This window comes from Pseudophryne corroboree, chromosome 4 (assembly GCF_028390025.1).
Source record: "Pseudophryne corroboree isolate aPseCor3 chromosome 4, aPseCor3.hap2, whole genome shotgun sequence".
Taxonomy (NCBI): Eukaryota; Metazoa; Chordata; class Amphibia; order Anura; family Myobatrachidae; genus Pseudophryne; species Pseudophryne corroboree.
The window spans coordinates 374,765,231-374,786,950 of record NC_086447.1 but is presented as its reverse complement, the minus strand read 5'-3'; the positions used below and the strand labels follow the sequence as shown (position 1 = coordinate 374,786,950).

Genomic DNA, 21,720 nt, shown 5'->3' with positions numbered 1-21,720 from the left:
CTTCTTACTTGAATTTCCGTGGTACCCTGGGCAGGAGTGACATCGGAGGGAATATGTAAGGCAGCCGAAAGTTCCACGGAACTGCCAGTGTGTCCATGAATGCTGCCTGAGGATCTCTGGCCCGTGATCCAAATAACGGAACCTTGTGATTGTGTTAAGACGCCATGAGGTCTACATCTGGTAGGCCCCACCTGTCCACCAGGAGTTGAAAGACTTCTGGATGAAGGCTCCACTCTCTGAAGTGAATGACCTGGTGACTGAGGAAGTCCACTTCCCAGTTTAGGATGCCTGGAATAAACTTCCGATATGGCTGGCAGATGGCGTTCCGCCCAACAAAGGATTTTTGACACTGCCATGCGGCTTTGAGTGCTGCCTTGATGGTTTATGTATGCTACCATGGTGGCGTTGTCTGACTGTACATGAACAGGCCTGTTCCGTACCAGAGGCAGGGCAAGAGATAGTACACTGCCCTCAGCTCCAAAATGTTGATCGGGAGGAGGGATTCCTCCTTGGTCCAACGACCCTGAAATGAGTGTTCCATTGACCATGTCGAAGGACGACACCATTGAGTGTATCAGCACTCTGGGGCGACGAAGCTTCAGCTTCCGGACTTTGGAGACAGGAACAGTCTCTGACTGTGTGTGTCCAAGAGTGCCCCTAGGTGCACCATGCTCTGAGCTGGGACCAGCGAGGACTTCTTCCAATTTATTAGCCACCCATGGGCTTGCAGGAAATTCACCGTCCTTTGCAGATGACTGAGGAGGACTTTGTGAGAATTTGCCAGAATCAGCAGGTCTTCCAAGTACGGGAGGATTCTGATTCCCTGGCGATGGAGGTGGGCTGTCATCATGGCCATGACCGTGATGAAGATCCGAGGAGCCTTAGCCAGTCCAAATGGCAGAGCCTGGTAGTAAAGTTTGCCAATAGCAACCGCAGGAACTGCTGATGCTATATGACAATAGGGATATGCAGATATGCATCCTGTATATCCAGGGATAACACATAATCTTCGGGTTCCATAGCCAGCACAATTGAGTGCAGCATTTCCATACGAAACTTGGACACTCTCACAAACTTGTTCAGTGATTTGAGGTTGAGTATAGGCCGGAAAGACCCATTCTGTTTCTGGACCAGAAACGGGGTCAAGTAGTAACCTCTGCCCCTCTGGGACTGAGGTACCGGCACAACCACTCCTGTACTCAAGCGGGAACCTACAACCATTTGCAGAGCCTGCGCTTTTAATAGATCCGAAGGGAGAGCCGTAGTGCAGAACTGGTGAGGGGGACAGCTCTTGAAGGAGACAACTTCCAGCACCCATGCATCTGAAGTGGTCGTGAGCCAGACCTGGGTGAACTGTAGAAGTCAGCCTCCCACCCTGCAGTAGGCTTGTCATGTTTTGCAGCAGGCTGATGGGCTGTCCAAGACTGTTTCGCCTTGGGCTTGGTGGTTTTAGGAGCATGAGATTATCTTGGGTATGTTTGACCTTTTGCTTCCCCTTGAGGCCGAAAGGAGCGAAAAGTGGTACCCTTGCCTACTGTACAGAAGGATTAGTAGTTCGGAGAAAAGCTGTCTTAGCAGCTGCCAGTTCAGACACAATTTTATTTAGGTTTTCCCCAAACAAAATATCTCCAGTGAAGGGGACGACCTCCAAAGTCTTTTTGGAGCCCAGGTCCACTTTCCATGACTTCAACCACAGTATGCGGCGCGCCAGGACAGACGTAGCCGACGCTTTGGCTGCCAATACTCCTGCCTCAGAGGACTCCTCTTGAATGTAATAAGAGGCGGTGGTAATGTGAGACAGGTATTGTCTGACATTTTCAGAGATATCCTGGGGCAGCTCTTCCGCAAATGTCTGAACCCACGCTTTAATACCTTTTGCAGCCCAAGAGGCAGCCATAGTGGGTCTATGAATAGTCCCTGTAAGGGAATATACAGATTTCAGGCATCCCTCAACACGCTTATCTGTCTGCTTCCTCAGTGAGGTGACAATGGTGACAGGCAAAGTGGATTACACCACTAGGCGGGTGACATGAGAATCCACCAGCGGTGGAGTCTTCCATTTGTTACACAACTCTGCAGGGAGAGGGTAGTGAGCAAAGGCCCATTTAGGAATAGGGAATTTCTTTCCTTGGTATGACCAGGGTTCCCTTCTGATGTCCACTAAATGATCAGAATGAGGTAAAACAGTTTTAACCACCTTCTGCTGTTTAAACTTATCAGGGAGATTCCTCGTCCGTAACACAGGATTCATTGTCCGACAGGACCGTATGCTCCCCCTCCTCTTCAGATGAGACACCAGAGAGGTTTGTAGACTGTGAGGAGGAAGAATCCCACTTAGAGGGACCAGAGGCACGGGAGTAACCCAAGGTAGATTTCTGTCTAACAAGGTTTAGCTGTTGCAGTTGGTTAGACAAATTTTCCGCCCAAGGCGGATTAACCATGGGCACAATTTGTGGGGGTAATGGCACAGACGGCCCACTAAAGTACCCAGCAGGGTAGTGACTGCTGCCCATGGAGGCTCCTGACTAATGGCTGGGGCTGCGTACTGACTGGGAGGTGCATGACAAGCAGTACACAGACCATCATACAACACTTCCCCCTCTGATAAATTCTTGGAGCATGCTCTACATCACAGGTTCTCAAACTCGGTCCTCAGGACCCCACACAGTGCATGTTTTGCAGGTCTCCTCACAGAATCACAAGTGAAATAATTAGCTCCATTTGTGGACCTTTTAAAATGTGTCAGTGAGTAATTAATACACCTGTGCACTTGCTGGGTTACCTGCAAAACATGCACTGTGTGGGGTCCTGAGGACCGAGTTTGAGAACCACTGCTCTACATGATGCAGGAGCTTCCACAGATTTACTGCCCTTTCTGTTAGACTTTATATATGCAACAAATGGGCTAACACAGTACGATGTATAAAGCCAGACAAAAGTAAATACCTGGGGAATAAAACAGGGTATAACGTGACTGTAACAGTGGAAATATACTTATATCGATATATAGATAAACGTTGTGTATAACTATATTGTAAGACCCAAACGCACCTAGCCCAGGGTATAGAATATAGTGACAGTTATATCTGGGAAACACAAAGTGAAACCACACAACAAATATAGGTACACAGTTGAATGCAATGCATAAATGATTATGACAATAAAGCTGCACTAGACTTGTATATAAATATCACAGCGCAGTCACAGCCCGGAGGATACAGCAGAATACTCCTACAATATACTCTGCAATGTACAACTTTTCTCAACTAACACTGTCTCTAAGACATGTAGGATACTCAAGTGAATGTAAAGTCTCAGCACTGTACACAGGCGGCTTTACATGGGAGACCTTGCCCTGCTGCAGCTATGCTGTTAAGATGGCGCCCAGAGTCTCTGTGAGGGAGAGTGAGGCAGCTCCAGGCGGTAAATTGGCAAGGAGATGGCGCCCTGGGCCGGGGCTACTGGTCAAGCGCCGCCTCTCCTATGCTGGACTTCCACCGCAGGTACTGTGGAGCCTTATTAAACAGGTGTTAATACACCTGACCTGTGCTCCGATTGCCCTGGTGGTTTAGTGGGGTCCCTGCCCAGTGCCACTGTCCGCGCCAGTGCCACGGTCCGTCTCCCCAGACCGCAGACGGAGCACGATTTAATGGTGGGTCCCGCCTAGGAAACCCTCTTACCTCCTCCCCGTAGCAGCCAAGCGATCAAGGAGAGCAGTCTGCGAACGTGCCTAAGTCGGTACGCCTCCGCCACAGGTACCCGGGAACCGGGCCAACGGAAGTGTGCAGTGCAGCTTTGGAGGTGATGTAGTTGAAACAATGAATGTCAGCTCAGTCAGAAAAGCGAAAACTCTTCTTGAGTTTAAAAGCTTTCAGGGCTGTTTAGCGCAGCCCCCCTGTTCAGTGACCTGCTGCTGCAGGCACCAACTCAAAACTGAGCGCTCAGTGCCTGGAGGTGGGGTTATGGAGGAGACCCCTATGCATCCTGGGACAGCTAAAGCTTTACCTGTTGGTGCCTCTGTAACAAGATCCACTCTACACCCCAATGTTTCCCTGTGGAACCCAATGTACTTCGCAGAAAGAGTTAACAATGGTAAGTCTACCATAGCTCTCCTTTTTGTTTATCTTGTGACAGATTTTCCGCCAGTTAATCTGTATATCATGGCATGCAATTTGGTCCCAGAAAACAGAGAACCTTTGAACAGCAACGTTGCCAGTTTATTGTTTGAATGTGCGTCCGCTGCCTATGCTCGCAGCCACAATGCTTTTCTTGCTGTAACTCCTGATGCAATGGACCTTTCTGAAAAGACACTGCATCCAGAGAAGACTCGCACAAGAATCCTATTCCCTTCTGCAGAATTTCCAAATTCCATAATAAGTATTGTTTGAAAATGTTCTCTTCTAGATCGGCATGCATAATAGTTCCCCATAGTCTTAGGGCCCTTGACACCAAAGCTATAGCGAATCCAGCCTTCAAGGATGTAGCAGATGAAACATGTAAACGTTTAAAAGAATTTTCCTGCAGTTCAGAGGGGCTAAAACCTATAGACCTGGCAGGCAGTATAACAGGAGATACTCCTAGGGAATATCTAGACAGTCCTTTCAGCAAGCATACAGGAAGAGTACAAGACAATGACTGTGACAGTCCTCCCACGGTGGGAGCAAGACTTTCTATTTTTGCAAGAGTGGAGTATGTCTGTCCAGGACAAGTGGGTGATAGATCTAGTCTACAACGGCTACCATTTAGGGGTTTTAGAGTTTCCGAGGGGGAACAGATTTGTGACGTCAAAGTTGACAAGAACATATGGCCAAATCAATGCTTTGGAGAACAGTCTAACACAGCTATTAAATTCTCAAGCAGTGGAACCAGTACCTTCAGTACATTAAAAGAAAGGCTTTAATTCTAACTTGTTCCTGGTAGCTAAAAGTTCAGGAGGTTTCAGAATGATCTTAGACCTCAGAGACCTAAACAGTTTTGTAAAGGTAAAGACATTTCGGAGAGAAACATTAAAATCGATCCTGGTAGGTCTAAGGAAGGAAGATTTTATGGCCTCAATCGATCTGAAGGATGCCAGATTCTTCCTGAAGAATGGGAATTGAACAATGACATATTTCATCGGTTGGTGGACAAGTTCAGTCAACCAGATATAGATTTAATGGCATCAAATGTCAACAGGAAGGTAAAGATCTTCTTCAGATATTATCCAGAGGCCAAGGCAATAGATGCACTTTCAGTCCATGGAGGTGCCAATTAGGGTACGTGTTTCCACCATTCTCAAGGGTTCTGAAGAAAATAAGGGAGGATCAGGAGGAAGTAGTGGCGATTCTTCCCTTATGGCCAAGGAGAGCGTGGTTTGCCACAGTCAGAAAATTGGCGACACAGGAACCATGGACCTTGCTAGTAAGGCCAGACGTTCTACATCAGGGTCCACTGTGCTATCCTAATCCACAAACACTGCACTTAAAGGCATGGAGATTGAGTGGAATCTGTTTAAATACAAGGGTTTGTCAGACCAGGTAACTGAAATCCTGATGCAAGCAAGGAAGAAGGTTTCTTCTGAAGCATATTACAGGTATAAGATATGGAGAAAGTTTATTGCCTGGAAGGGGTTTGCTGAAAATATCACCAAGTCCACTATAGCATAAGTATTTTCCCAGGGCCTGGCAGTCTCGACTATTAAAGGACAAATAGCAGCTCTGAGTGTCCTGTTAGACAGACAACTGACAGGGGAAGGTTTAATCAAGAGATTTTGCCAGGCTATTAAGAAAATTCGGCATTCTATCAGATCTTTTGTGGCTCCTTGGGATTTAAATCTGATTCTGAATGCTTTGGCAATGCTGCCGTTTGAACCCTTACATGAGATTTCTGAGAAGAGGCTTGGAAAATAGTTTTTCTCTTACGTCCTAGGGGATACTGGGAATCCATTTAGTACCATGGGGTATAGACGGGTTCACTAGGAGCCATGGGCACTATATAAGTTTGATTAGGTGTGCTGGCTCCTCCCTCTATGCCCCTCCTACCAGACTCAGTTTAGAAAATGTGCCCGGAGGAGCCGGTCACGTTTCTGGAAGCTCCTAAAGAGTTTTCTACATTTATTTTCAAAGTTTATTATTTTCATGCAGGACTGGATGGCACCAGCCTGCCTGCTTCATGGGACTTGGGGGGGGTTAATGGTCCCGTTCTCTGCTGACAGAGCGTACATTCCCGCAGCACGCCGCCACCCCTAACAGAGCCAGAAGAATGAAGAGGAGTGAGTACTGAGCCGGCGTCCCGGTTAGCGAGTTGCCAGCCATTATGGCGGCATGAGGGTACGGAGACGCACGGCTTCTAAACGGGACGGACTGAGTCTCCTGACTGTGTACACTACAGCAGACACAGTACCCAGACTGGCACCACAGCCATAAAAGGAGGTGTACTCCATTTTATGCACATAGACAAAGGCAGCCAGTATAAATAAGAGCGGTAAGACCGTGCGCCATTGAAGCGGCGGGGCTTCACTATGAGCAGATCCAGCACAGCTCACAAGCGCCATTTTCCCTACTGCAGCTGACACAGACGCTGACTGACAGGGACGCGCAGCTCCTCCAAAGAGACTCCAGGTTACCTCAGCGGTACCAGGGGGTCTTGGGGGGGGGGGGGGGGGGAGACAACTTTTCAGTGTCCCTAATTTAGGTACTTAGTCTGTGACCCGGCTAAGCTTGACATTAGCCATAGGGGAGCCGTGCACTGGTTCCATAATCTCTCTGTGTCTCCCTGGAAGGGCTCTTTGTGGGTTAACTGTATTTAACCTTTTTGTGTGTGTGTGTGTGTGTGTGTGTGTGTGTGTGTGTGTGTGTGTGTGTGTGTGTGTGTGTTGTCACTGCTACAGTATGTCAGGCAAAGAGTGTGTTTCATGTAAGGCACAGTGTTCCTCTTCTCTAGGGGGTTTACTGGTGTGTACTCAGTGTAGTATCCCTTCCCAGGCTAGTGGGGCAGAACCATCATGGCTGGACTCCATTTAAGGGAATGATTTCCAACATTTTTACAAAATTATCTCAGAATGAGAAAGAGACGCAATACTTAGGACAGTCTATGGCTGAGTTTATGAAAAAGGACTCAGTACCCAGAGCAGCGTCTCAGTCCCCTGCCATTTGTCCGCAAAAATGTTCTTTGGCCCATTTCCTGCAGTCTGACTCTGATAATGAGGAGTCAGACATGGAGGATGGTGAGGTGGACTCAGAGGTGGGGGAGGGTACTCTGTCGCAGAGAATAGGGGCTCTCATAGATGCTATTAGGGAAGCCCTCAATATCCCTGATAAGGTGACAGAGGAGAGTGAGGAATCTTACTTTAATATAAAGAAAAAATCCTCAGCTAATTTTCCTGTGTCAAAGGAACTCAGTACCCTGTTTGAAGAACCGTGAGTTAATCCAGATAAGAAATTTCAAATCCCTAAATGGTTGTTGTAATCTTTTCTTTTCCTCCTGAGGATAGGAAAAAATGGGAAAATCCACTGATAGTGGATGCATCAGTCTCCAGGCTCTCACGAAAAATTGTATTGCCTGCCCCAGGTGCAGCCTCCCTAAAAGAAGTGGCTGATCGCAAAATTGAGACTACGCTCAAATCTTTGTATACAGCTGCAGGTGTGGCCCAGAGACCCACTATGGCATGTGGGTGGATTACAAGAGCCATTGCTAAATGGTCAGGTAACGTACTTGAGGAGTTAGACACCTTGGGGTAAATTTACTAAGGTGGGAGATTTTTAGAACTGGTGATGTTGCCCATAGCAACTAATCAGATTTATATCTATTATCTGCTAGAAGCAGCTAGATAAATGGTAAGTAGAATCTGATTGGTTGCCATGGGCAACATCACCAGTTCTAAAAATCTCCCACCTTAGTAAATTTACCCCCTTACCTCAAGAGGAGATTATTTTGCTCCTGCAACATATAAAGGACTCTGCGAACTTTATGGTGGAAGTCAAGATGGTCAAGTCAGGAAGTTGTCCTTCCAATAAACATCCTGGAACTCAGGGCGATCTACAACGCCCTTCTGCAGGCCTCATTTCTTCTTCAGAATCAGGCCATTCAGGTCCAGTCAGACAATGTGACAACGGTGACGTACATAAACCGACAGGGAGGAACGAAAAGCAGAGCTGCAATGTCAGAGGTGTCAAGAATTCTCCTCTGGGCAGACTCAACAAGAAGCTTAAGCGGTATTGTTCCAGGTCAAGAGACCCACAGGCTGTGGCGATAGAAGCCCTGACAACTCCGTGGGTCTACCAGCTGGTGTACGTGTTTCCTTCACTTCCTCTGGTCCCAAGAATTTTAAAAAGAATAAAAAGGGAAAAGGTTCAAGCAATCCTCATTGCTGCGGACTGGCCACGAAGGGCCTGGTATGCGGATCTTCTCAAAATGCTAATTAAATATCCGTGGCCTCTGCCTCTTCGCGAGGATTGTCTTTCAACAGGGCCCGTTCGTCTATCAAGACTTACCACGGCTACTTTTAATGGCATGGAAGTTGAACGGCTGATTCTAGCCAGGAGAGGGATTCCTGACAAGGTCATCCTGACTATGATCCAAGCCAGGAAGGGGGTAACGTCTAAACATTACCATCGTTCCTGGAAGAAATATGTCTCTTGGTGTGATAGCAGACAATATTCTACGGTGGAATTTCATCTGGGACATTTCCTGCTTTTTCTGCAGTTAGGAGTCGATGTGGGCTTACGTCTAGGCTCCATAAAAGTCCAGATTTTGGCCTTGTCTATTTTCTTTCAGAAACAATTGGCTTCTTTCCCTGAGGTCCAGACCTTCTTAAAAGGTGTTCTGCACATCCAACCTCCCTTTGTGCCTCCCACAGCACCTTGGGATCTCACTTTGGTACTGCAGTTCCTCCAATCGGACTGGTTTGAACCATTACAGGAGGTGGACGTAAAGTACCTTACGTGGAAGACCATCACACTATTGGCCTTGGCTTCAGCAAGACGTGTGTCGGAAATGGAGGTGTTGTGTTACAAGAGCCCCTACTTGATTTTCCATGAGGACAGAGCTGAACTCAGGACTCATCAGCAATTTCTTCCTAAGGTGATGTCCGCGTTTCACATCAACCAACCTATTGTGGTTTCGGCTGTTACGGACGCCTCTGCTACTTCAAAGTCTTTGGATGTCGTTAGGGATTTGAAGGTCTATGTGAAGAGAACAGCTCGTCACAGAAAATCGGACTCGCAGTTTGGTCTTTATGATCCCAATAAAATTGGGTGTCCTGCTTCGAAGTAGTCCATTGCACGCTGGATCAGGCTCACTATCCAGCATGCTTATTCCATGGCAGGTTCGCCGATTCCACAATCTGTACAAGCCCACTCTACTAGGTTAGTGGGTTCCTCTTGGGCGGCTACATAGGGTGTCTCGGCTTTACAGCTCTGCCGAGCAGCTACTTGGTCGGTTTCAAACATTCTTGCCAAGTTTTACAAGTTCAATACCTTGGCCTCTAAGGACCTTCAGTTTGGTCAGTTGGTTCTGCAGAAACCTCAGCACTCTCCCACTCGGTTTGGGAGCTTTGGTACCTCCCCATTGTACTAAATGGATTCCCAGTATCCCCTAGGACGTAAGATAAAAGAAATGTATGAAGCAGTGATAAGAGTGGAGAAGTTGCCAGTGGCAACCAATCAGCTGCTCTGTATAATTTTATAGTATGCAAATTATAAATATTACTTCGTTGCCATGGGCAACTTCTCCACTGGCTTACTTCTCCACTCTTATCACTGCTTCATACATTTACCCCAATGTTTGGAAAAAGTGTGAATAGACGACCACGTGGCTGCTTCACAGATATCCTTCACCGAAGCTTGAGCATTCCTTGCCCATGAAGTAGCCACTCCCCTAGTTGAGTGTGCTTTAATTATAGCTGGAACATCCCAACCTTCATTCTCGTATATGAATAATGAATATGATCACGTCCCTGATCCATCTTGAAATGGTTTGTTTTGTGGGAGCACGTACCTTTTTAGCTCCTTCTGGAATAACATTTGTTTAGATGTTCTGATCTCTTTCATCCTTTCAAGATAAATGGAAATACCTCTGACTAGATCCAATGTATGCAATCTTTCCTCTTTTTCATCCTTAGAATCAGGATAAAATGAAGGTAATAGCATATTTTGATTCATATGGAAAGATGTTACCACCTTGGGCAAAAGATTTGGATTCGTTCTTAATATAACTTTATCCGGCATGATATTCAAATAGGGCTCTTCTGCCCATAAAGCCTAAAACTCACTTACTCGTCTTGCTGAGGTGATTGCCACAAGAAAAAAGGATTTTAATTACCTACCGGTAAATCCTTTTCTCATAGTCGGTAGGGGATACTGGGAATCCATTTAGTACCACGGGGTATAGACGGGTCCACTAGGAGCCATGGGCATAGAGGGAGGAGCCATGGGCCTGCTGGCTCCTCCCTCTATGCCCCTCCTACCAGACTCAGTCTAGGAAACTGTGCCCGAGGAGACGGACATACTCTGAGAGGATATAGAAAAAGGAAAGTGGTGAGACCAGCACAACCTTAACAGGAGGAAAGCCATGCTAACCAAAACTTGTAAACAGGGACAGCAACAGCTGAACCAAACAACATTACTTAACCAAGTAACAGTGCAGGAAGAACGAAGCACCGGGCGGGCGCCCAGTATCCCTTACGAACTACGAGAAAAGTATTTACCGGTAGGTAATTATAATCCTATTATCACTGCTTTAATATTTCTGACGCCCACTTTGGGACTCATGTTTTGCAAGAAGTTCTTGCTGCATAAATTAACATTGCAGTATATGTTTTTGTTATTTATTGATCCAACCCTTTTATTCTGCTTTGGTATATCCCATTGTTATAGCTGCCATGGGGGAGCGTAGAAGAAAGTAGTGAATTCCATTTCTTCATAGTGACTCCATGGCAGCCTTCAGAACACCCTCCCTTTCTAGTGTTTTCCAGGGACCGACAAGTGTAGACACTCGAAAGACAAGGAGGAAGGGGAGGAGTGGGGTTATATACCCTCAGCTGGGTGGTCCCTAAGAAAACGTTCTGTATAAACTAGGGGAGGGATATGTTATCCCATTATTATGGCTGTCATGGAGTCACTGTGAAGAAATGGAATTATCTGTAAGTATAATTTGCTGCTCTTAGAACATCGTTTAACTATTGTAATGCCCATAATTGACTGAGCAATTTTCTTTAGAAAACACGAGACAGACCTGAAAAATGAACAATCCCTATGGCCTTTTAAATTAGAAAAAAGGCCATCTGTATGTACCCTAGGGTGATTGTTATTCCAAATAACTGTAATTTACAACCCCAATGCGGAACTACCAAAGTAGATGCGTTATATCAGGACTTCTGGTAAAAGCCAGAGCCAACACGTCACTGGTGGGGCATATCAAGCCCACAGAGGGTTTGACTACTGCTTAATTAGTCACCCCACCTCCCATTATACCTGTGTAGGCATAAGGAGGGCAAGGCCCACCAGGGATTTCTCCAGTATCCATGGGGGTTAGTGTATCTGTGCTAATTTCTCAGTTCTGAAGGTTATTCTGTTACCTGTTAATGTTTTCACAGTTGCTGTAGGTGTATATTTCTAGAATAATGTAAAGATTATTATTTCTCATACGTCCTAGAGGATGCTGGGGATGCTTCAAGAACCATGGGGTATAGACGGGATCCGCAGGAGACATGGGCACATTAAGACTTTAAATGGGTGTGAACTGGCTCCTCCCTCTATGCCCCTCCTCCAGACTCCAGTTAGATTCTGTGCCCAGAGAGACTAGTCACACACAGGGGAGCTCTACTGAGTTTCTCTGAAAAAAGACTTATGTTAGGTTTTTTATGTTCAGGGAGCACTGCTGGCAACAGGCTCCCTGCATCGTGGGACTGAGGGGAGAGAAGCAGACCTACTTCTGTGAGTTCAAAGGCTCTGCTTCTTAGGCTACTGGACACCATTAGCTCCAGAGGTTCCGGTCACTTGGTGCGCCCAGCTGCTCGTTCCCGGAGCCGCGCCGTCACCCCCCTTGCAGAGCCAGAAGAAAGAAGCCGGGTGAGTAAAAGAAGAAAAGAAGACTTCAGTGACGGCAGAAGACTTCAGTGACAACGGCACTAGCAGGGTGCAGGGCGCAGGGGGGCGCCCTGGGAAGCATGAATACTGAAGTTTTGACTGGCAAATAAGTATATTAAAAGTGCCTGGGCACTAAATATAGACCCCCGCCAGTCTAATTATGTAGATTTGAGCGGGACTGAAGCGCGCCGGTAAGGGGGCGTGGCTTAGCCCTCACAGCTCTGACCAGCGCCATTTTGTCTTCACAGAAGCTGCAGAGACGCTGGTCCTGACCTCCACACTGCTGTTACAAGTAACAGGGTGCAAAACGGGGTGGGGGGCACAGTAGATTTGGTGCTACAGGTTGAGTATCCCATATCCAAATATTCCGAAATACGAAATATTCTGAAATACGGAATTTTTTGAGTGAGACTGAGATAGTGAAACCTTTGTTTTCTGATGGCTCAATGTACACAAACTTTGTTTAATACACAAAGTTATTCAAAATATTGTATTAAATGACCTTCAGGCTGTGTGTATAAGGTGTATATGAAACATAAATGCATTCTATGGTTAGACTTAGGTCCCATCACCTTGATATCTCATTATGGTATGCAATTATTCCAAAATACGGAAAAATCCCATATCCAAAATACCTCTGGTCCCAAGCATTTTGGATAAGGGATACTCAACCTGTGTTATAATTATTATAAAAGCGCTAGCAGGTCTGAAGCATTGTATGTAAAGTCTCAGTACGGGGTTGGGCGCTGGGTTGTGAGCTGGCAAACTTCCTCTGTGTTTTCTCTAACAGGCTTTGCTGTGGGTCTGTCCCCTATAGCCCAGTGTGATTGGAGGTGTCAGTACGTGTGTGTCAACATGTCTGAGGCTGAGTGCTCTTCCCAGGAGGAAGCCGGAGTGGGGACAGGAAAGGAGGTGGGAGTGACCCTGTCGGCACCGCCGACTGCTGAGTGGGTAAATATGTTGAGTGTTTTGAATGCAAATGTGGCTCGGTTGACTAAGAGATTAGATAAATCAGTGTCTAAGAACCAGACATGGAGGAAATCCATGGAAGATGCATTGTCACAAGCTCAGACCCCTTCGGGGTCACAGAAACGTGCATTTACCCAGATAGCAGATACAGATACCGACACGGACTCTGATTCCAGTGTCCACTATAGTGATGCCAGATTAAATTCTAAACTGGCTAAGAGCATTCAGTACATAATTGTGGCGATAAAAGACGTATTACATATCACGGAGGACCCTGCTGTTCCTGATACTAGGGTCTGTATGTTTAAAGGAAAGAAACCTGAGGTAACGTTTCCTCCCTCTCATGTCCGGAACGCTCTTTTTGAAAAGGCTTGGGAAAATCCTCACAAGAAGGTACAGGTTCCCAAAAGAATTCCAGTGGCATATCCGTTCCCCTCGGGGGACAGGGAAAAGTGGGAGTCAACCCCCACAGTGGACAAAGCTCTATCGCGTCTGTCCAAGAAGGTGGTGCTTCCGTCTCCCGACACGGCAGCCCTAAAGGATCCTGCGGATCATAAGCAGGAAAATACACTAAAGTCCATTTATGTCAGTACAGGTTCGCTACTCAGGCCTGCCGTTGCTTCGGCATGGGTGAGCAGTGCTATTGAAAAATGGGCAGATAACTTGTCATCTGAGATAGATACCCTGGACAGGGATAACGTGCTTTTGACTCTGGGTCATATAAGGGACGCTGCAGCATTTTTAAAAGAAGCTGCAAGGGATATTGGCCTTTTGGGATCAAGGGCCAATGCCATGGCTCTCTCGGCTAGAAGGGCATTGTGGATTCATCAGTGGAATGCTGATGCTGACTCGAATAAAGGCTATGGAGTCTCTACCGTTTAATGGTAGTGTCTTGTTTGGTGACGGCCTCAATGACCTGGTATCTACGGCTACCGCGGGTAAGACGTCATTTTTACCATATGTTCCGGCGCAACAAAAGAAAACACCCCACTATCGGATGCAGTCCTTTCGGCCCAATAAATACAAAAAAGGACGAGGATCCTCCTTCCTTGCTGCGAGAGGAAGAGAAATGGGAAAAAGGTCACAGGCTGTGGCAAGTTCCCAAGAACAGAAGTCCTCTCCAGTTTCTACCAAATCCACCGAATGACGCTGGGGCTCCTCTGCGGGAGTCCTCACCAGTGGGGGCACATCTCAAACTCTTCAGTCAGGTCTGGGCTTGCTCGGCCCTGGATCCTTGGATATTAGAAATAGTGACCCAAGGGTACAAATTAGAGTTTCAAGACGTGCCCCCTCACCGATATTTCAAATCGGCCTTGCCAGCTTCTCTTCCAGAAAGGGAGGTGGTATGCGCTGTGATACTAAAGCTGTGTCAAAATCAAGTCATTGTCACGGTACCCCCGTCACAACAGGGGGAGGGTTTTTATTCGAGTCTGTTCGTGGTACCAAAGCCGGATGGCTCAGTCAGACCGATTCTGAACCTAAAATCCCTCAATTTCTTTCTAAAAAAATTCAAATTCAAGATAGAATCTCTCCAAGCGGTGATCTCCAGCTGGAGGAATGGGATTTTATGGTGTCGGTCGACATAAAGGATGCCTACTTACACGTTCCTTTATATCCTCCACATCAGGCTTACCTGAGGTTTGCTGTTCAGGATTGTCATTACCAATTTCAGACGTTGCCGTTTGGTCTGTCCACGGCTCCGAGGATTTTCACCAAGGTTATGGCAGAAATTATGGTTCTCCTGCGCAAGCAGGGAATCACAATTATCCCGTACTTGGACAATCTCCTCATAAAGGCGAGATCCAAGGAGCAATTGCTGAAAAACGTTGCGCTCTCTGACGATTCTGCAACAACATGGTTGGCTCCTAAACTTGCCAAAATCACAATTGGTTCCGACGACACGGCTGTCGTTCCTGGGTATGATTCTGGATACAGAATTACAGAGAGTCTTTCTTCCAGTGGAAAAGGCTCTGGAAATACAGAACTTGGTAAAACAGATTCTGAAACCGGCAAGAGTGTCGATTCTTCAATGCACTCGGTTGCTGGGGAAGATAGTGGAGGCCTACGAGGACATTCAGTATGGCAGGTTCCATGCCAGGGTGTTTCAGTGGGACCTGTTGGACAAGTGGTCCGGGTCGCACCTGGACATGCACCGGAAAATAATCCTATCTTCCAGGACCAGGATCTCCCTTCTGTGGTGGCTGCACAGTTCTCACCTTCTGGAGGGACGCAGGTTCGGGATTCAGGATTGGATCCTGGTGACTACAGATGCAAGTCTCTGAGGCTGGGGAGCAGTCACACAGGGGAGAAATTTTCAGGGAAAATGGTCAAGCCAGGAAGCTTGTCTGCACATACACATTCTGGAATTAAGGGCCATTTACAACGGCACTCTGCAAGCGGAACATCATCTTTGCGGTCTGCCCGTCTGCTCCATCCAGGAGAGTGGGGTCTTCATCAAGAGGTCTTTTCAGAAGTGACAAGTCGTTGGGGAATTCCTCAAATAGACATGATGGCGTCCCACCTCAACAAGAAACTTCAGAGATATTGTTCCAGGTCAAGGGACCCTCAAGCGGTAGCGGTGGACACCCTAGTGACACCGTGGGTGTTTCCGTCGATATATGTGTTCCCTCCACTTCCTCTCATTCCAAAAGTGGTAAAGATGATAAGAAGAACAAGGGTTCAAGCGATACTCATTGTTCCAGATTGGCCAAGGAGGGCCTGGTATCAAGATCTTCACGAATTACTCATAGAAGATCCCTGGCCTCTTCCTCTACGGGAGGACCTGTTACAGCAAGGACCGTGCGTGTATCAAGACTTACCGCGCCTGCGTTTGACGGCATGGCAGTTGAACGCCAAATCCTAGCCCGAAAGGTTATTCCCAGTGAAGTCATTCCCACACTTCTTCAGGCTAGAAAAGAAGTAACGGCAAAGCATTACCACCGTGTTTGGAGGAAATATGTGTCTTGATGTGAATCCAAGAAGGCTCCTATGGAAGAATTTCAGCTGGGGCGTTTGCTCCATTTTTTGCAAGCAGGTGTGGATGCAGGCCTAAAGTTGGGCTCTATTAAAAGTACAAATTTCGGCTTTGTCAATCTTCTTTCAGAAAGAATTGGCCTCCCTTCCAGAAGTTCAGACCTTCGTGAAAGGCTGCTGCACATCCAACCTCCATTTGTGCCCCCTGTGGCACCGTGGGATCTTAATGTGGTTTTGCGGTTCCTGCAATCTCATTGGTTTGAACCTTTACGTAAGGTTGAGCTAAAATTCCTTACTTGGAAAGTAGTCATGTTGTTTGCCTTGGCATCTGCAAGGTGGGTATCTGAATTGGCGGCTTTGTCTCACAAAAGCCCCTATTTCATCTTCTATGCTGATAGAGCGGAGTTGAGAACTTGTCAGCAATTTCTGCCAAAAGTGGTTTAATCATTTCACGTAAACCAGCCTATTGTGGTGCCGGTGGCTACTGATGCCTTGGCGGATTCGAAGTCTCTCGATGTGGTCAGAGCTTTGAAGATCTATGTCGCCAGAACGGTGCAGATTAGGAAAACAGGCTCTGTTTGTCCTGTGGGCTCCCAACAAGATTGGGGCTCCTGCATCCAAGCAGATTATTGCACGCTGGATCTGTAATACGATTGAGCAGGCTCATTCTACGGTAGGATTGCCGTTACCGAAATCGGTAAAAGCCCATTCTACCAGAAAGGTGGGCTCATCCTGGGTCTTGGCATTACAGCTTTGCAGAGCTGCTACTTGGTTGGGTTCAAACACCTTTGCGAAGTTTTACAAGTTTGATACCCTGGCTGATGAGGACCTCTTGTTTGGTCAATCGGTGCTGCAGAGTCATCCGCACCCTCCCGCCCCCGTTCTAGAGCTTTGGTATAAACCCCATGGCTCTTGAAGCATCCCCAGCATCCTCTAGGACGTATGAGAAAATAGGATTTTAATACCTACCGGTAAATCCTTTTCTCTTAGTCCGTAGAGGATGCAGGGCGCCCGTCCCGGTGCGGACACTATCTGCAGTACTTGTTTAATAGTTATTGCTTGTGTTACACAAAGGTTGTTTCGGTTATGGTCAGCCTGTTGCTGATTTTGTTCATGCCGTTGACTGGACTTTTTGCTAATGCCATGTTGTACGGCGTGTTTGTGGTGTGAGCTGGTGCGTATCTCACCCTTGTTTTAACAATAAATCCTTTTCCTCGAAATGTCCGTCTCCCTGGGCACAGTTCCTATAACTGGAGTCTGGAGGAGGGGCATAGAGGGAGGTGCCAGTTCACACCCATTTAAAGTCTTAAAGTGCCCATGTCTCCTGCGGATCCCGTCTATACCCCATGGTTCTTGAAGCATCCCCAGCATCCTCTACAGACTAAGAGAAAAGGATTTACCGGTAGGTATTAAAATCCTATTTTTTTTATATTGCAATAACCTCCTTAGTGACTAAGTGAATATTGTCTTCAAGTTTTGTATACTGGTTTTATTTTACACTAGTACGGCCTGTTTTATAGTCTGCATACATTACGATTTCTGTCTCTATCCACTGACTAGCAAGAGTTTCCATGTGCAGGCTATAAGAAGCTGATACTACAAGCAAACTAAAAGAAACTGTCTTCCATTTCTAGGCCAGCTTCTGTCTCCTGCACAGTTGGACTGGGACATGTTGGTTGATGCACAGTACCTTTTCTCTGCATCTCCTGCTCCAGAAAGGGCAAATTCAGCATCTGGTGTTAGCAGTGAATCTGGTTGGCAGTGCCGAGTTGTCGTCCGTGGCTATGTTGGGAGCAAGAAACATTCCTGGGAAACCGCAGTAAACCTCCAGCACCTTCTGAGTAGTTCTTGTGAAGATGATGTGGGAAACTGTATTGAAAATGAAGGGTGCTATGACCTGCATCAGCTAGCTGCACGCTCTGTGATTCTGGACAATGAGGATATGGCCTGGAGAGAGTGCGACATTGAGCATGGTAATAACACCTTGTTAACTTTGATATAGAAGCTCAGATAAACAGTGGTTACATTCATTTTCAGAGGTCTTGATTACCCAATATACAAATTGCTCTATTTTAGGCTCCTCTCGTCGATTTCGTCTGAAAGCTATACAGACCAGCAAGGTATACTCGCAAGCCTCCACTTTTACTTGCCCTGTCCCCGTAGACCGCACTACGCAGGATGCACTTCCAGGACACATGATAGTGCGTAGATGTAAGGAGTGGGACATGCAATGTGGTGACTTTGGAAATGTTTGTCCTTGGTGAGGAAGTCATAATGACATTTTTATGTATTTGAGGTTGTTATCTATCTCTAGGTGGGCGCAATAAAAAGCGCAGCAGCACAAACTCAGGAAGTTGGTATGTGGGAGACAAACAACACTCTGACAATACAGGTGACATCTTGGAACATGCAGGTAAACTAACCTGTACTCTTTGCACAGATGTCTTGTATATATTATATTTGTCTCAGAAAAGCCATATATGGTATAATTCTGTATAGCTAGTGCACTATAGTCCTGAGGGAGATTACTTCAAGTGAGGTAGTCTGTGACATTCCCCTGTACTACTCTAGCAAGTTTCAGTTGCAGTTTTGCTAAAATAGCAAAACTGCAACTGCTCTCTCTCGCATGCTGGGGGCTGCCTAAGGCAAGGCCGTCCAGCATGCTAATGGTGGCCAGTGATGCAATACAATTGCGTACGCATCACTGATTTAGGGTAGACATCTGTCTCCGCAGCCTGGCTTCAAGAGCAGTCTGCCTGCCGCCATCTTTTCAGTCGCAGTGGCCGCATGTGATTATACGCGACCACCCCAAACCCGCCCCAGCAATGCCAAATCGACGCCCGGCCTGCCTCACGAACGCCTCTGCTTTTTCAATGGAATCGCTATAGTTACATTTCAAATTGATTGTGGTGGTGTACAGAGCCAAAATCCTGAAAATTGTCAGTGTCCATATATATGGAGCTAACTGTAAGTGGTCAGTCCATTTGTGGGTAATGTTCTTGCTCCCTCAAGTTAGGGAGTCCAAGCTGCATTTTACTGCAGCTTGGACTTGCACAGTTTTCTTAAAGGCCTATACAGTAGGGCTGTGTACAAAATTGTGCAAATTTGGGGTGAGATTGCGCAGTTAGATGCAGTGCTGTTGCTGACATCTCTATGCTGTCTTCACCCGCAATTGGATTGACCTCTAAGCCTGTGATAGTTATACCCTTTTCACACGTACTTCAAAAACCAGGGTGTTTGCACGTGAACGCACATGGGCCCTCATTCCGAGTTGTTCGCTCGTTATTTTTCATTGCATCGCAGCGATTTTCCACAAACTGCGCATGCGCAATGTTTGCACTGCGGCTGCGCCAAGTAAATTTGCTATGAAGTTTGGTATTTTACTCACGGCATTACGAGGTTTTTTCTTCGTTCTGCTGATCGTAGTGTGATTGACAGGAAGTGGGTGTTTCTGGGCGGAAACTGGCCATTTTATGGGAGTGTGTGAAAAAACGCTGCCGTTTCTGGGAAAAACGCGGGAGTGGCTGGAGAAACGGGGGAGTGTCTGGGCGAACGCTGGGTGTGTTTGTGACGTCAAACCAGGAACGAAAAGGACTGAACTGATCGCACTGGAAGAGTAAGCAGGGCCAAAACTAGGATCTTCGGCACCCGGGGCAAGGCAGCAACTTGGCGCCCCCGACTCAATCCCCCACGTGTGACACACACATTATATATATATATATATATATATATATATATATATATATATATACATACATATATATATATATATATATATATATATATATATATATATATATATATATATAAACCTACATAAGGGCAAAGGGCTGGTAGCTGCCGCACAGCTTCTAATGAGAGGAAGGGGGGGGGGGGGGGGGCTAGCTAGCCAGCCAGCCATTTATTTGGGCTACGGATAGAGGAAAAAAGAGGAGATAACCCATATATTGATAAATATACGTAAAATTACACATCTGTACACATACATACTGTTCCATACGTAGACTCATACACACACACGCATGCATTCACTCACATATAGTCACACATCTGTATACAGTCACACATGTATACATACAGGCACATATATGTACACACACATATTCATGTACAGTCACACACATATATAGTAGTCACACACACATATACAGTGCCCCTTCCCTTTGTCACACTCACTGTTTAGGGTCTTCTGCTGCTACACAGTGAGCTTCTGTCTCCCATGCTGCTTGCTGAACTGGCACTGTGTACAGTGCCGTGTAGCACCGCCCCCTTTCAGCTAAATCTTCTTGTTCAGCTCAGCACTGCTGTGACGATGAAAGGCAGCTGGGGGGAGGCTGGGGAGTTAGCTTGTTCCCTGTGTCCCCTCTATCGGGCGACTGCATAGAAGAAAGTGAAAGTAAACTACAGCTCCCCCCCCCCCCCCCCCCCCCCTAGTTGCGGCCCTGGAGTAAGTCTCGAGCTACTCAGAAACTGCAAAGCAAAATCATTTTGCAATATTGCGAATACATCGTTCGCAATTCAGCTAAGCTAAGATTCACTCCCAGAGGGCGGCGGCTTAGCGTGTGCATTGCTGCGAAAAGCGGCTAGCGAGCGAACAACTCGGAATGAGGGCCATTGACTCTTGTTTTTCGTATGTCTAAACTGAAACTAGTCCCTGACCCTGCTCTTTGCTAGGGTTGGGCTAAGACCATGGAATTGGCCGGCTTGATAGACCCACTGAATTCCAAGGTCACATGTCTGAAAGGGGCATTACAGACCTTGGTCTTTAAACCATTGCCTAAGATTATGATCCTTTCTGCTGACAAAAGTTTGCTTCGTACTGTTCAGGAGGCTGAATTATTTCCTTCAATTTGGAATTTCTTCTTCAGGGTTCATAGGCTCCACAAGATCTACCATGGCATTATAGGTGGTTTGGAGAGAACAGGGCACCAAACAGTTTAAACTTTCAGGTCCCAGGATGCACTGAACCTTCCCCCCTTATACCCCGCCCCTAGGCAGGAGCCGGATGCACCTTTAGACAAGGGAGCAGCTGTTAAGCAGCCTCAAACTTTCTTTTATGATTTTCTTTGTGATTCCTCTGAGGATTTTCCCATCTTTTTGAGCTGCTCCTCCTCCCCCAGTGAGACGCTCAGCAGCCATTGTTGCACAAACCTGCCACATTAAGTCTCAGGAGGCAGGTCTAGTTTCCCACGGGCTTGTGTATTTGATTTAGTGCCCAATGTATATGCATTGAATTTGACTTGTTGCCAGCTACTGCTGTTTGTGCTTTCAAATCATGCTGTACTGTATATCTATCCCTGTATTTCCTCTCCTATAACCCATACCAGGTGTTTAAGGGTTTTATTGTACCTCACATTTACTTGTAAATTATGAAGTATGTCACATTGCATATTTAGTAATTACACACTGTTTATTTATTATGTCTAAAGATAAGTCTTCTGAAGGCAAGGTGGAGGGCTGGGGCTCCTATACTGATTACATGTAGATCCTGTTCGGCTGGCTAGGAACCTCAGGATCCTGTACAGGACGGTCTCCATTTAAGGTATTCAGGTGCAACGCTCCAATGTGGTTCGATAAGTCGGAATTTCCTCAGTCAGACAAACTCATGAAACTGATGCCCGAGGCTTGGAGTACAACTAACAGGAAGTTTGTTACCAAGAAAGCTGGCTTCTCTCAACCCACCCCCAGAGGTAGAATGTACTGAGTGGGAAGT

General features: G+C 46.6%; 1 protein-coding gene across 13 annotated transcripts in view; it reads left to right on the top strand.

Annotated features, from left to right (window-relative positions):
- The window catches only part of VWA5B2 (von Willebrand factor A domain containing 5B2), a 136,748-nt gene that overhangs the window by 96,905 nt on the left and 18,123 nt on the right, over positions 1-21,720 (top strand). For all 13 annotated transcript variants that reach the window (XM_063916629.1, XM_063916630.1, XM_063916628.1 and 10 more), the window contains 3 exons: positions 17,642-17,980; positions 18,084-18,218; positions 18,322-18,420. In XM_063916629.1, coding sequence (XP_063772699.1) covers positions 17,642-17,980; positions 18,084-18,218; positions 18,322-18,420 — 573 coding nt within the window. The remainder of the gene's footprint in view (positions 1-17,641; positions 17,981-18,083; positions 18,219-18,321; positions 18,421-21,720) is intronic.